We start from the raw sequence: 16,785 nt of genomic DNA on the forward strand, positions 1-16,785 counted from the left end.
AGTGACACTGCCGTCTAACGTCAGCCACGTACAGACATCTCAGTTATATACCACTTATTAAATTTCTTCGAATGAGATGCACACGTTCGAGGACTTCACTTCAAAAATTACTACACCAACAATTCTGGGAAATGCAATTTCCTTTTCGAATAACTGGTTGCTAGTGGAACGCGTCGTTGTTATCCGTATGAAATCGCTCGCGTAACAAACAGAAGAGAAATTTTTATCGCGCGTTCTCCTTCTCACGCTATATTTCCGCGTAACATTTGGCGCATACTTTCCAACCAGGAATACAATGCCTTCTACGTAATGATTTTCCAAAAAATCAAATGTATGTCATTTTTGCAACAACTGTACAGTATTGAAACATTCAAAAGGTGCCTAACCTACAACCTCTATAACTGTATACTTTATAGATACTTTTTGAACCCGCCAGTGTCATGCGCATTACACTTTTCAAAATGGCGCGTAATTGAATCGCAATAAAGATCTCTCGAACGTGTTTACTGGCGGGGAACTGACACACAGGTATACCACACCAGTGTATACATGCTAGATCGTTCACCTGCGTTTGTGTTCTTGCCTTCGTTACGCGTGCGTTTCCCCGTTACGGCGTACGGATCACGCGATCGCCGACCAACGAATCGCCGCTCTCTACGTTTACGCTTAACAACACTCGCGCAAAATCCGGTCCTCCCGCGGTGTGTATCACACACTCGTCGAACGGGTTCGCTTCGCGGCTAAGTTATCGTGAAGAAGTAAAGGGAGTTGGGATATTGGATACTTCGTGCACGATACTGCTCTTGTTTCTTGGATGAAGCCGTTGTGCTCATTCCAACTGAACGCGTTCGCACTGTTCCGTGGAATGCGCGTAGGTAAAGCATGGGAAAAGGATTATAGGTTAGGTTAGATTAAACTTGTAACGATCGTACAGAAAGAAAGAAAAGTTATCTACAGGTTAAATAAAATAAATATAATAAGATGTAATAAAAAAATAAGTTATTTTAAACATATCCTACATCACATTACTTTACCTACTGATATACTTTCTCTATATCGACTGTGATGCTTTGAAAAGTTTGTCAAGGTTCCACGCGACTATAGATGGTTGCAAAACTACGAAACTGTACCAGTCCAGACCACTAAAGTCCGGTATCCTTGGTTGGTAAATGGATTACTATCGGCGAAGCGAAGCGCAAACGCAGGCGTCCTATCGCAGTTAATGCGCAGCGCATATCAGGCTCTGTTGTTTTCTTCGACGCAGAAGCTTCTCCCCGCTTTTTGAGCAACATGAATATCAAGGCCGTTCATTCGCATTACCCGTTAAACAACTATTTATTCTATTTATCGTGCTATGTAATCGTTCGAAATAAACAAAAGAAATAATGACTCAACTGTTCGTTCTCTCAATAGAAAAGAATACACACAAGTAGAGAATGGATTAAAAAGAAAAATTAAATGTCGCATTGAAGATAGCACCGTGTATAAACAGAAGAACCGCAGCTCCTCAAGATTATACTCTATTTTTAATATGTTATCTACGGCGGTTGAAGCGAGAATCGGCGAAGATTCTCAAAGAAGACAGAAGACTCGACTTTCGAAGAGGCCTTCACAAAGGCACGTCTTGTCGTGGGACAAAGAGAGTCCGAGTCTCTTCCAGTGCAAAACGTCGGTGAACATGCGGTTGAGCAACTGACTCATGGAAAATCCTCGGTTGTCGCGCCGCCACACGCTCGATATCGACTTTTATTCATTCTCTCCTCTCCGATTGTCTTTGTTGCTATTTTTGTCCACATCTTTTTTTTTGACGATCAATCGACAACAAATGTTACGTAGCTGTTCGATAAGTGTAAGATCGAGGACGAATCGATGTGTGTACCTATTGGTGAATTGATATTTTTCTCAACGAGTTGTTTACAAGGAAAAAGACCAGAAAGATAAAGGCGCTTGCTAGGTTCGCTTCTAGACTCCCCACCGAGACAGATAATTTACGGTAAACCATGAATAAACAACGGATCCTGATAGTCCGTTATCAGTTGATCTGAATAGGGATTATTGCTTTTCATATCGTATAGATACTCTCGAGTATGACCGCAAATTAAATCTGTGTTTTCCCTGTATATAGCATCTCACGATTAGGCTTGCAACTTCAAACAGACCACATGTTCTATGACCTATAATACGCGTTAGAAAGGGGCACCAGAAGAGTCAGTGATCTGCGAACCTTGTATGAAAAGTATAACTGCTGACAGTTTCGTTCGATAAAACCAGTTGCATACGGACACATTGAAGTGCTTCTTCTTGCTTTGGGCATGCGTTGCAAGGAAATTAGGGCAGCATAAAGATGAATGAAACAATATGGATTTTTGTTAAAATTTCCGATTGCACAACTAAATGAAGATTTTCACAAATGGTAGGAGAATACAAAGAATCTCCTTATAATAAAATCCCGCATATAAATGGATACTTTGTAACGATCAGACGCATCAGTTTCACTATGACAATAGTCTTCCTTGTAAGGACCACAGATAATACTTGGAAGAAACGCAACGGATATTCTTTGTAGTGGTAGACAAGTCGTGACACAAGTATACGGTGCATTAGAAATCGATTATGAAACTGACCTTATTGCAGCAGTAATTTATATATACTCCCTTGAGCTCGTCTTCGGTTGCTAGCTCAGTATTGGGGCTGTTCGGTGGGCTCTTTGGGCTGCAACACAAGATTTCACCAATTTTGCACATAGATTTTCACGTTTCCAATCAAATGAAAATGATTAACTGATAAAAGACTTGCATCCCTCCTCGTATGTTTACATTGAATTTGTTCATCGATGACTTGCAATGTGAACCACAGTGTAGAAGACACATTTTGTATCAGGCGACCTCAGTCGTCGCATCGTACGATACATTTTTCTATGTTTTACATAGAACTGAGAATGATAATGGATGACCTCATCGAACATCTGCACGACAAGATCGCGCGGATCGAACGTCGCAAATAGTAAAAGGGAGCAATCAAGTAGCAATTCTTCACTTTCGATAAGATATGAAATAATTCTTGATTATCAAAAAGAATAAAACAAATGTCCATCAAGGGTAACTAACTTTTGTATGTTTTATTCTACGATAGAGTTTATCTCTACCATTAAACAAGTATTGTATTTCGCTGAAATAAATAAACGAGATAAATCGAATGCATCGTGAGTTCGTTACACTTTTCTATCTACAGCATGGATCGATCGCGGAAGATACACAGAAGCAAGATGACGTATTTCGGAGTTATCTAACTACGTCGACACTTTGTTAAAGCATGATATAGCTTTGGAGGAAAGCGTTATCAGAAAATTTGTTTGGAAGATTGGGTGAAAGAACTGCGTCGTTTGTCGCAATCTCGAGCGCCAATCATAAGACTTTCGAATAAAGAGCTGCCGCTTAGAAATCATGAGTGTAACCTGCAAAGCTCAGTTGAATCGTTTAGAAAATACTTTGAAATTTCTCTCTCTAACTATCTCAAACGTTAGCTACACCGTTCGAGACCAAAAAAAAAAAAAAGAATTCATAAAAAAGTCACTGGTACATATATACAAGGGATCAGAGACACAAATGAGAATGTCGGCGTTGTTTGCTCTTCCTCTTTCATCCGCCGGTCCTTGAGACGTAGCAACGCCTACGTTTACAAAGAAACCGGCCAGAAAAAGATTCCTCCCTCATCCTCTCTCTGCCGAACCGGCATCTGACTCATGCTATCACTTATTATTCTTCTTTCTTTTCTCTCCTTCTTCGGTTCTTTCTTCGCCGGTACTCGAGAAGAAGGAAGCCAAACCAGACTTCTTCTAATGACCTTTCTTGAGAAGTCGCACGTGTAACCAAGCTGGATTCATTTTTCCAAGGAACGATTTTTAATAGTATATTACCACCGTTTTTTTTCCAGTAGCAATGGTTTATTAAATCAATTTTTATCCCGCGAATTTACTTGGATTTATACACGTTTGCCTGGTAGCATTTGGTTGATTAGATTAGATATCGTAGGATCATATGGAAGACTAAGAAGACTTAAATGAACAAAATGTTTGTACACAGTGATGAAGTTTTAGAGGAAATGATTTTTACCTGTCTCTAGGTGTACCGCGATGTGAAGACGCTAGAGAATGTCTGGCAGATGAGGGAAGAGAATCCCTTTGAGCTTCTCTAAGGAGTCGCAGGTACTCTTCACCGCCGCTACTGAACGGTAACGGAGTTATCCTATCGGGTACAGGATTTAGCTCCACCCAAGACTCTGTAAACACATCAAATAAAATACGGAAGGTTATTGTATGAGTCACAAAAGACAGGTAGAAAAAGCTTTCTGCTAGGAAAGTCGTTAAGTGCATAGAGAAACTTGTGTAAAGAGTACTTAAAATTAAGTAAAAACATTCCTGGCCATTACATAGCCTGTTTCTGTATTGATTTCCATTAACGACGTTTGCTTCAAACGTTTCAGGCAATTTCTCTCGTTAGTTATAGAAAACAGCACACACGTTCTCGTGATATATTCTATTCGTTAAAAATAATAAGTTTTCTTTTACTTTTTAGTAAAAAAAATATATTTTACTTCTTTTATTTATCGTTTAATATGGTTTTTGAACATACATACATCAAAGTTACATAAGATTACGACGCTAGGTAATGATTTTGTAGTTTACGGCGACACAACGCACTGGCGCATTTACAATTCGCGACGCTTACAAGGTTAAGCAGAAATCGTGTACGCAAAAGGAAAAGATGAGGGAAAGGAAAGCACGTGAGAGTTCCTACTCTACCATCGATAGAAGCGTAAAACGCGATCAACCAGGGGCATTATCGAGCAATCATCAACTTGATTATCAAGAAAGTTCACGGCCAAGGTCCGTTAGCTCTGACGTAGCGATCGTGTAGCGCGTTGCGTCACACAATTCGCCTGCAAACCGCAAGATAGCGTGAAGAATCTTACGCTGTCTTCCGAAGGAAGCTAATAGTTCGCGAAATCTACCGCGTCAATAGTGTCTCCTGAAACAATCTTATTGTTTGCAAATGCATCGGTAAATAGAGTTCATTTCCGTAAATAGAAGTTAAAGGTGTGAAAATCACGTGCGTTGTGTGTGCTTGGAAAAACTGTGGAATGTTTTCTTGCAAAGCAAAACTTGTCAAGATCGTACGCGTCTGTTTTCAACGAAAACCTAAATTCGTATTTTTTTCGTTGAAATCTACGAAGGTGAAACAGTTCGTCTAAATATAATACGAATTTTGATTATTATTATCGCGAATGTCGTTAACACCATTTTTTTTTTTCTACTTACGCACTGCCCTCTGTTCAACCTAACCTAATTGTACGACAATATCTACCAACAGATAAATATAATGAATTTTATACGCAAATTTCACACCATTAGTTCTCGAACTTCTTTTTCAATTCCTAATCAAGTGTCAGTTTTTTTTCCCCTGACAATATGATAAGCTACACGAGGTTGTGACATGTGCGCGAAAGATTCGTGACGAACGTACGCGTGGTATCTAGCGACTGGTGAATCATTATCAACACTGTGCTCTTAATCGATGTCTTTAGAAAAAAAAGAGAAAAATACCAATGTGATACGCTACGTCCCAATTCTCTATCATCATCATTTTCTAGACACTTCAGCTCGAAAAAATATCGAATCATCGAATCAATGCTAGATAAGCATTTTTTGCTTGAAGAATCATAGCTTTCACAAAAGTAAAACTTACATTTATTTCGCGGATTCGTGCATTTGAAATTATACGCACAAGTGGTAAGAAATTAGAGAACCAGACAGAGAACAGTTCTCATTACGCGATTGTTCAATTACACACAGCCTCCGAGAATAATGTCAAACACACTTCTGTCCTCTTTTTCCATTAACCTTCTTTCGAATATATATGTCTATTATTACAATCAACATCACGATGTCGTGTCTAATCGAGATTCAAAAAAATCATTGAAGATTCACTTCGATATCCGCATTTCCTTCTACGTACCAATTAAGCCAATTACAAGAATCGTGTGTACTCTTGGATAACATGCGATCTCGTCTTGCCAGTGGTAGCCAATTATAGCGAAACACGTATCGATCAAATAAATCGAGGTATCGAGATATATGTTAAACGATTTTTATCGATGATCAGTATTCGAGTTGAAATAACGGACATTTTACGAAGTTTCACAATACGGAGTACGTGACTGTTGGCACATCTTCGTTTCTACTTGCGTTTCGATCATTGTTGCTGTCATCATCGCAATTGCACCTTTATGGGAGGTTCTGTAATTCTGATGCTCTCGAAATTGCAGCATTATCTGATTTGTATGAATCATCACACCCATGAGAAGACGATTTCTTTTCTGGTGCATCTAATTCGACTAATTGCACCGTAGAAGTTCAACGACCTAATATACTACACGATTATTTTTACATTTTGTACACTGGTACGCCGCGAGAGGTCGACAGGTGCGTCCAAGATTTTTTTAATACAAATTAAAGAAATTAAAAAAGCAAACGAAAAGAATATCGTTTTTTTCTTTTTCTTTTTTGCAAATCAATTAAAAATGTATATTTATCTTTTTCCAGATCGACGAAAAAATATATTTAGTGTACTGTAGAATGTCAGTAATTGTAAAATTATTGATAAATCTAGAAAATTTTAAAAATTTCTAAAAAACAATCGCTGCTTTAGAAACTCTACATGATGTAATTAAATAAGTGTATACTTAAGATTTCTTCAATTATTGTGCAATAATACATGACGCATAGCAATTCTCGATCGAATATTTATTTTTCGATAAAACATGGAAATGAAGCAATTTACGAGTGGTAAATGGATTTGTCGACACGGTTTTTAGACGGTGAATTTAATTATCATTGCAAGAGGGAGCAACAGCACCGCCGGTCATCCAATGACATCATTTACTACTCTGTTTTATTAACTATATGCCAGCCGTGTGGCACGCGATAAGCCGTGGCACACATAAGCGTGCAAGTATGAACTCAACGTAAATAACCGAAAGCCATCGCCAATGGTAAATAATATAACAGTAACTAAAGAACGTCGAAAGCCCGATACACCGCGAATTTCATTTCTCTTTTCTACTTACGCCAACCTTCAGACGTTGCAAAAAGTAGAGACAAACGTACAATCAAATTTCCGTGGCAAAAATAAGAAAATTAAAAAAAATGGTGTTTAAATCGTGTTTCAAAAACAGAATCGATCTAGAGAGAATAGAAAATTGTCGATACATATTTTCCCGTGATTTTGTCCGGATAAATATGCGCAGATTGTATCACTTAATCGAACTGTCGAATTTTCTTAGGTATCATCTATTCGAGAAACCCGTCAACTTGGTGAAAAAGAAGAAGAGAAAGAAAAAACGTCGTTCTACCATTGAAGAATAAGATTAGCTTATTTTTTCTCCAGCTCTTGATAGCAATTATCGAGAAAGAGAGATTATTCGAGGTTCATTCCAAGAGCCATCTTTCAGATTCCTCGAATATTTTAGATTCTTTATTAAGCGTGACAGTACAGAAAGAGTTAAATAAAATTTCCACGAATTACAAGAGGAAAAGGAAAAACAAAATTCTCATATGCAAGGCCGGCAACGTGTAAAGACTTGGCGTATGGCATCGCGAGAATGCAACGACAAAAACAACACGACTTCCTTGCCCCCCCCCCCCGATATTCTCCTGCGCAAAACACGCCTGAGCAAACACGCTCAATTACGGTGAATATTGATAGTAATTGCATGCACCGAACTGTAAACCGAACACGACTTTGTCGAACACACCGACATCCAGTTATTTAAACTACGAACTTCATCTTAAGGAGGATGTCGAACGAATCCCTTTAACCAAAAGAGAACCGTTCGTATATCGAGATCAGAAATGAAGTTTACCAAAGGAATAAAAGAAAACGATGTAATGGTTCCGGGTAAGTTACCTTCGTGAATAAGTAAGAATTATTTGAAATGCAAATGTAGCAGGTAATAGTTTAAACAACACATTAGACCTGCTCGAAGCGCCAGAGTCAGAGAGCATTTGAATAAAACGAAATTAACAAAACGATTTTACAGAAAGTTGGCGATTTCAACGTTTACGCAATGTCACAGACGGTTTTAATTCAACGTAAAAGGCAGAGAGACAGAGAGAGATTGAAACGCACAGTAGTAATCGTGGATGGCGTATGAATGATCGAAAGAGGACGTGTGTGTTGCCGTAATACGAGCGACGGAGTTTACAAAACAGCCGGCATTTTTGCGGGCGGCGGCGACAAGTCGTAAAATTTATGATTGTAAGCTACGAGCGTGGCCAACGCCACGTATCAGCATAGTCGATAAGAATACATTCGCACGAGTCATTACTGTTAACCAATGAGGCTGTGCAACATGTTTGCTTATATCGATACGCATTTTGTTCAATTCATTTTTAAGTCACACTCGTACCACAGAGATTGTGCTCCAAATGGAATTTTGTAATAAAGTTTATGTTTAATTATGACTTCAATTTTCAATTTATAACACCGAGAGAAAATCGTTGTATAGAAATATAAATCGTTTGAAAGTTCGTTAAAAAATTACATTTAGTTATATTTTTTCTCTATTTCTTTATTTCGATAAAAGTCACCATATACTTGGACAAAAGTACCTTAATAATTTCTGTAATTCAAAGTAAGAAATCAGAAGTCCGTCATTTTGATAGATCAGGTTGTTCTAGTGTTAATTCATCATTGTCTGAAAAGGGGATAATTGACATTTCTATAAGAAGGAAGATTGTACCGGTGATTCGTGCGGGTACGCCTTAATCATCGTGAAATATTAAAGGACGCGCGAGCAGCTTACGCAGGTCAGTGCATAAGGCTCCCCGCTCGACACCGGTAATATTCGACTCGGTGGAAGTTACCGTTTACTGAAACTCTAGAAAAGTTTATTCATTTTCCCAACCCTATAGTTCTCTGTAAACGATGTCTTTTAGCTCTATGAATCGAGAGAACGTTTAATTAAAGACCGAAACTACCTGTATTAAAAGCCTTACAAATTGCAACGAATTTAAACACGTTACCAGCTAAACGAATTACATTTGAATGGAATAAAATTTGAAAACTAGCCCGGTATATATTTTAATGATATTGAGAAATAAAGTTTAACACGGAACAACGTTAGACATTTCGTTGACACTGGCGAGATGAACGTACGAAAATGGCCAGGAAATGTCACGTGCCGCGAAATCACGGCGGGTAGGTGGCCTTAATGAATTGAATTAGAGTCCGCCAACGAGAGTTACGTTTAAAAATAGACACGAACAGTGTCCCCCTTTTCATCGGCCAGTCATTTCAATCAAACGCACCGGTTGACGTGCAGAGAGGCTGTGCAACAGTCTCTTAAAATCCTTCCGTATACGATGTGTTCATGAAAACATTCTCAATAATGACTTTTCTATTCCGAGTGTCCACGTGTGAATGATATTGACAGAAATTCTTGCATAGAAACACAACGTTCATAAATAAATCCAACTCGTTAACCAATGCCTTGAAACTTTATTCTCTAAGAAATCTACAAATAGATAGTTCACTTAACCTCAAATTTTGAAAACATCGAGAAAGTTCGGAAAAAATAGACTATTCCATAGCCGCGTAAAGTATGAAAAAAGGTGAAAAATGGTTCCAGTCACGTTTACATCCAGGTAAAAACGAGGGACGAACATAATAAGCCCCGTGAGGTGAGTCACGTTCCTAGATGTTACCTGAACGTCAAGCAATCTAACAGGTCAGCCTCTGAACGCTGACGTCACTTCGCTAGGTTCCTGAGGACGATCACGTAAGTGGTAACGTGTCTGGTTTGGACGAGTACAATGTTTGTGGAAGGGACTGTTCCGTCGGGAAACGATAACTTCTGTGGCTTATCGAGCGTCCGGTCCGCGTCCGGTCGCCCTCGTGGATGCTAAAATTAACCTACACCCGCTATATTTGCTACACAGGCTACTATTCTATGGCTATCCGCATGGAGATACCTGTTGTCCGTGTAACAAATATTGCGTCACCTTAATAATGGACCCGACGACGTCCTCTTCAGAGATTCGTCACGTGTACATTCCTAAGAGATCCTCTCTTTGGATCTTCTAAAAGGAATGATGAAGATGCTATACAGGAGAGTGATAAAAGACGTTCGTGAACTTGGCCGACCGCCACGTTCGTTAGGACCCCCTCGAGACGGTTTGAGCGACTTCGTTTATAGGACAGTAACCCAATTGATCCGATGAAACAGTTTCGACTTTGCGAATGATTAACTGATTGGAATGTTTAATTCGTTCACATACCGAGGAAGACTAATGTGCGCAGCAAACACAGTAGATGTTTAACCGCGATCGTAAAATCTTTTATTTTGGCCGTACTGTTTTAAAATTTGTTTTGTTAGATTAAGGTGGTAGTTCGCCAACAGATAACGACTGTTTGTATTAAAAAAAGTATACAGTGTTTCGTTTAAAAAATTCAAGGTGGAAAAAATTGCAGTGTTAAATGTCGTACAGAAATAACGATTGAAAAATAAGTCGTCTAAGTAAAAGATAAAATTTCTTGTAAAGCCGATAGTTCCTTTTGAAACACGTCATGCGTAAGAGGTATATGTATTGACAAAAGGGCGACTCAGATCTCTCATCAATGGTTAATGCTTCAATATCGATAATCACCATTAGACCCTAATCATGAAGAGATGTTTAATAGATGATTCATCCAATTTTACAACTTACTGACGTAAAAGCGATCATTAAGAACTCCTTAAAGTGACTATTTATGAAGCAAAGTGAACTTGTTTAGGATTATCCGGGGGTTCTATCGTTCCCAATATTCTCGAGAGACATACATAAATGTCGAATAGAGGCGGGTTAAATATTGAACGTGCCTCCTTGAAACTAGGTTTCGAGCGTAGAAGAATTCTGCAGTAGAGTTTTAAGAGTTTCATGACCGTATGAGAAACATAAATAAAGCTACCTTTCCCTTGCGTTCGTTCGTTTGACTTTAGTGGTATTACTCGCTTCAAAGCAAGCAGCCAGCCGAGGGTAACAAAACAATTCCTTTTTTTTAATAGGCTGCCAAAGAAATATCTGGCTAAAATCAGAATTTCACGTCCGGATTCTTTTCTTCTTGAATTCTATACGTTCCTTCTTGGAAAAAAGTTCCCCGAAAGTAACCCTTTATTTGGAATAAAAAATCAATCGTTTCGTTATGACAAACTACCTTCCAAAAAAGGTTTCGAAAAATTACAACTGTACAAATATCAAATTTGGATAATATAATCAGAACAATAATTTGTTAATTATAAACGGCAAGATTATCTTTAACTTTTTGCCTTATAATACCGAATTACATTCAGTATCACAAAGACATGATGTAGAGAGCTGATCTCCATTACGAATTAACGTAAACAACAATGGTAGCCACGGTAAATCTTGCCTAGGAAGCTAAAAATGCCACTCATAAAAACAAATCGAAATCTTCAAACAACGCAACTATTCATTGTCTCCATATTTCGTTCAATTTGCATAAAACAATCGCAACACCCTAGACAATTGACTCACGCTATACTTTCTGGCAGACACTACGTATTCTACAATGTAATGCCGGTACGCCAGGTTAGAAACAAATAAGCGGACGCGCCAAAATCTTCGAAATAATATACGTTCGTTTCGTGTTAACATCGTCTCGATGATACGCATGCATTATTCTGAGAAAAACGAATATTCTTGTAAAATATGCTCGACATATGTTTTACAAACAAATATTCCTACGACGTAAAAAGCAGGCGTTTGCATTTGTTTATGCGTCAGTCGCAGCACGCGAAATGGCCGCGACGTTCAACTGACAGCTGGTTGCATAGTTCGAGGAAACGGAACTCCACTTACCGCCGAGACTCTCGTCCGAGGTGAATTTCACGGTGGACGACATCGCAATTGTGGCACTCGTTCACTCAGAAGCCGGTGATACACGCACGAACAGCCGATCAACACTTTTCGCGTAGACAGTTAGCGCAGAAACGACGCATTCGCAACGAAACACCGTAGTAAAATGCTGGACAAGACGCGCGATCGTGCTTTGTTTTGATGAAACGTCAACACACGCACGTCAGCCAGCCCGGCCAATCACACGGTACGCGCTTCAATGTAAATACACCACACGAGTCAAGTCAGGAATGATGCCAATGACCATGGTAGATTCTTTCTTACTACGTGACTCAGTACACGTTCCCTATGATACCTTGGCTTTCCTGGAAAAAAAACGAAAGGAATAACGATAAAGATACTATAGCTTAAAAATAAAAATTAGCCTGAATAATTGTTTTGCTATTTTTCTTTAGAAAATATTTGTCTAAATTTAGTTATTCAAAATATGTAACACTTTTATTTTCATTTAACCAATAGGTTTAAATTTTCGTGATTTTTTCGTTTGTGTATTGACTGAAAATTACATTGTATGATAGTAGCGTTTATACTTTCTCTCACCTTTTGTTGTATAACGTCATGTACATGAAAAAGAAAAATTATAGATATAGAATGTGCATGATATTTATAAAATATCCGAATTTTATAACATTTATGATATATCGCCATTAAATTGACAACATTTTGTTTGTTAAGTAGAATAAAACTATTCGTATGCTTGTACAATCACTTTTAAATTTATCATGGACAGGACGACCATTTAAAAGTTATCAGAAATGTAAAGATAGAAATACGTTGAAAATATAAAAACTGATTACGTATGACTCATTATCGTAGCGTTTAGATCAAAATCAATTACGGAAAGAAATCAATATTTATCAACTTTTGGAGCACAAAGTGCATTGCTCTTTTTGTATGTGGTGGCAGCACCATCCCAGTATTACTTCAAGGGTTAATTTGTGTTGCACGACACGTATTTTACCCATGAACTGCGTAAATCGTGTTTTCTATCACAAATTGTCCAAAACTACATCATTAAAAGGTATGTTTACACTTTACGTTTGTTGGAGCATCATTTCGTCTTGTAAGAACAATAGATAGGCGGTGTAATTATGAATAAAGACTAATAAATATTGCTTTGTCGATACTAAAAGTAGACAGTTAAAAATGGTCGCCTTGTAACAGATCTGTCAAGCGATATTTTATCGTATCCGATTGCTACGATGCACTAAATACAATAATCCCAAATTTTTAGTTGTTAACGTATTTAACGATAAATTCAAAGTAAATGTAAGGATTAATCATTTTATACGGCGAAAAAAATGTAATTTCCCAGTCGATTCTACCATATGTGTAAACGAAGCAAACATATTTTGAATATTTTGCTCACAGGCTTCGTACGTGTAAGTGAGATCAAGGTTCTTTTTTATAAACATTTTACCATTATTAATTATTATTTATTTCACTGAATTAATAACCATTTCTCTAATAATAAAATCATCTAATAATGTTAATAATACTTAACATTTATTAACATTAAAGATTAACATATAATGATTATGTATGAAAAAAAGGAAGATAGATATATATTATATATTAAAAAATTTAAGAGAAATTAATTTGCTTATAGACTATTCACTGCATTGTTAAATTCTTATTTGGAATGAAAATGAAGATTCCAAGCAATCGTTCTGGGAACGATTATGGAAATGAAACAGGGATTATCTCTTATGTGGATAATAACTTTGATTCTGAAATCGATGTACAAGGGACAGAAGAAAGTGACTTTTCTGAGTACCTATGGATGGAAAATGAAGAAGAATTTGATAAAGAGGTTTAGTAATTGTTATTGTCAATGCTGAATACTATATTTAAATGACATTTTTTTAACAAAATTTTAATGACATGATTATAATTCAAAATCACAGGTGATCCAACAATTGATGGAGGAAGAGCTAACAGAGGAATGCTTAAAGGCAATGTGGGAAGATGAAAGGCAACATGAACGAAATACAAATTCTATTGCTTGGTCTACTGCTACAAGTGCACCAGAGAATGGTGCTGAACTTTGTCAGCAGCTTAGTAATCTAAAAATGCACGATGACCTTGCTAAACAGGTACAATATGATCAATCTATATTTAAATTATATTGTAAGATATGTAATACTGTATTTCATGTGGATAATGTAAATTTCCAGAGTACATTAAATCCAAATGCAGCTGAATTTGTTCCAGCATTCAAGTCAGCAGTAACATCTGTAAGTACACCACCAGAAGTTACTGCAGAATCATCATAGAAGCCATACATTTGTTCTTTATCTGAATAAAACATGGCTATATGTATGGTTAATATTTACCACCTTCAGTAACACAGTTGTATTAACTGAATTGTATTAAAAGTTAAATGACTGTGACTTCACGTACAAAGGTATAATGATCATCAAAGCAGATAATACATAATGCTATTATATGATATTTAAGAGTTATGAAGTCAGTTGCATAACCATAAATTGAAAAAAAAAAAAAAATTCAAATTTTTATAGTCGTGAGATATTACATAATATTATAAACATTTAATTTTACATATATATTTTTCGTCAATATAATGATCAATTACATAAATCACTTGTTATGGAAATTTGCAATTTATACTTCTTATTTAACTGAGGGAAAGTATTTTCAAAAATAAATGTTTATCCTTATATAACTTATTACAAATTGAGGCAGCATACAAAAACGAATATATAGATTTTCATGAGTTACATTCTACACACATCCGACGATGAATTATTACATCCAAGCGAGCATACCTTTTTTAATTCTTTCAGAATGCTTGTTTTATTAAGATCTGAAAGTTTTTATATACCATAGTATGCGTTTCTAGATGAAACAATTTTCTAAGAGTTCCTTTTGTAACACTTATTTTATACTGATATATAAATCTTCTGTAATAGCATTGACATCAATTAAGAACATATACAGAAGTCTTTATGACCGATGTATGTAAAATGTTGCATTGAAAAATGTGTTGCATCCGATGCATATTTTGTTGCAGAACCATACTTAACACATCCAATTACATGAAAACATTTTTAATCTTTATTTTTATTGTCAGTTTCTTTTTAATTTTAAAAGAGAACCTACGTCATAATTCTGGTCCTATATCAGCATATGTCTTGAAAGACTTGAAGATCTCAAGTGAAAGTCTTACGCGGGCTGTGAGGGACTCTTTTTGTGACTCTCTTTCGTGATATTGAGGATCAATGTATTGCTTACTTACTTTAATTAAGTAATAAAATTTCTATGAAATAATATTTTCAAACTGGTTAGAGTATGTATATGAAATATAATATTATTGGAAAATAATGTAAGTGGTGAATGTATTATTAATTTAAATTCAAACAACAATTGTTGCTTCGTTATCTTATTAAATTTTATTAAATAGCTTGTACATTTCTTAGCAATGAAATATTTGAAAAATAAAATTATATTTTAATAACAATAATAATATATGTTCACCACTTATATGTGCTCTTTGAAAACAAATATTTATGTACAAATTCTATTAACATTTTTTGCATTGTGATAGATACATACTGTCAGGATTTTATAAGATTGCATGAGATAAACCTGTATTATTTTAGTCACAACATACTTTAGTATGAGTACAGCAACTGTGATTATGAAGCAAATTAAATAGATTTATCATATAGATTACTCACAGTCAAAAAACTTTTTGATTTCATAATGTCTCGCATTATTTTGCTTTTAAATTTTTTTCACATACCTCTTACTATTTGTGGCTCCTCATAAAAAAAAAAAAAAAATAAAAAAAGAAAAAGAAAAAAGAAATACGTATTTAGTTTATAATAAGATTACAGATATTCATAGATTTATTTGAAGAAGTTTCAAATTTAGTAGTGCATTAATCATACAAAACAATTAATAACAATATTCTTAAGCACTTCTTTTAAGTTTTAAATTTAACTTAGTATGAAAAGAGACTGCTTTTTAGATTTAGGTTTATTTCTTTAACAGGATCTGATGTATATTTAGTTATTGATTACCAATTTGTTAAATAATGCCGATAAAATTACATAATATACCAATTAAAAATATCTATTTAGTTTGTACAATTTTACTTTTTGCAATAAAATCATAAAAAAATGTAAGTATGAAGCATATTAGTAGCCATAAGTATGTATCTTGTAGTCATTGAATCTGCGTCAATTCAAATGACATGCAATATTTAAAGCATATTATTAATATTTTTAGTAAGCATGTCATATGTATCAATAAAAGCTGTATTTTAGCAGTAGAAAAATATAAATAATTCATCTGGTTACAATGTAACCATTATATAATGTATCATTGCATAATTTTTTGAGTTTTTCTAGACTCTAACTAAAAATTTAATTAATATCCGAAAATAAATATCAAGTTTTCTATGAGTTATTTCAGTAGTACCTATATTTATTTGGTGTGTAATAATAATAATAATACTAATAATAAGAACAATAAGATAACCTAAGTTTTAAAAAGTAAGCAATTGCAATCATTTCATATATTATGTAGCATAAGAAAATAGTACTTTAAAAATGATTACAAAAAAAAGTTTGTTAATGTAACCATATAAATAACTCTAACATTTAGATCAACAAGCACAAATACTGTGTTTCACTTTCATTTATTAATTTATGTGGTTGTGCAGTATAACATTTTTCAACTTTATGTTGAGATAAAAAGCAAAAAAAATTATAGAGAATAAATTGGAGGTATTACTATTTTTGTTCTTCACCAACCCTTTTCCATCTGGATCCAAATTTTTTCGA

At 35.5% G+C, this 16,785-nt stretch overlaps 2 protein-coding genes across 2 annotated transcripts in view; one reads left to right on the top strand and one right to left on the bottom strand.

Annotated features, from left to right (window-relative positions):
- The window catches only part of LOC108573851 (BCL2/adenovirus E1B 19 kDa protein-interacting protein 3), an 18,610-nt gene extending 6,473 nt beyond the window's left edge, over nt 1-12,137 (bottom strand). Inside the window, exons 1-3 of the mRNA XM_017936328.1 lie at nt 11,918-12,137; nt 4,113-4,278; nt 2,625-2,712 (exon numbers count right to left, since the gene is read on the bottom strand). Coding sequence (XP_017791817.1) covers nt 2,625-2,712; nt 4,113-4,278; nt 11,918-11,960 — 297 coding nt within the window. The 5' untranslated portion in view covers nt 11,961-12,137. The remainder of the gene's footprint in view (nt 1-2,624; nt 2,713-4,112; nt 4,279-11,917) is intronic.
- Nucleotides 12,138-12,920: 783 nt separating this feature from the next.
- LOC108573892 (polyadenylate-binding protein-interacting protein 2) lies at nt 12,921-14,373 on the top strand. The gene is made up of 4 exons (XM_017936377.1): nt 12,921-12,995; nt 13,584-13,787; nt 13,882-14,070; nt 14,152-14,373. Exons 2-4 carry the CDS (start codon nt 13,617-13,619, stop codon nt 14,248-14,250), a joined length of 459 nt encoding a protein of 152 aa, XP_017791866.1. The 5' UTR covers nt 12,921-12,995; nt 13,584-13,616; the 3' UTR covers nt 14,251-14,373.
- Nucleotides 14,374-16,785: the final 2,412 nt, after the last annotated feature.

The sequence above is a fragment of the Habropoda laboriosa genome, unplaced genomic scaffold (genome assembly GCF_001263275.1).
Source record: "Habropoda laboriosa isolate 0110345459 unplaced genomic scaffold, ASM126327v1 scaffold111, whole genome shotgun sequence".
NCBI lineage: Eukaryota > Metazoa > Arthropoda > Insecta > Hymenoptera > Apidae > Habropoda > Habropoda laboriosa.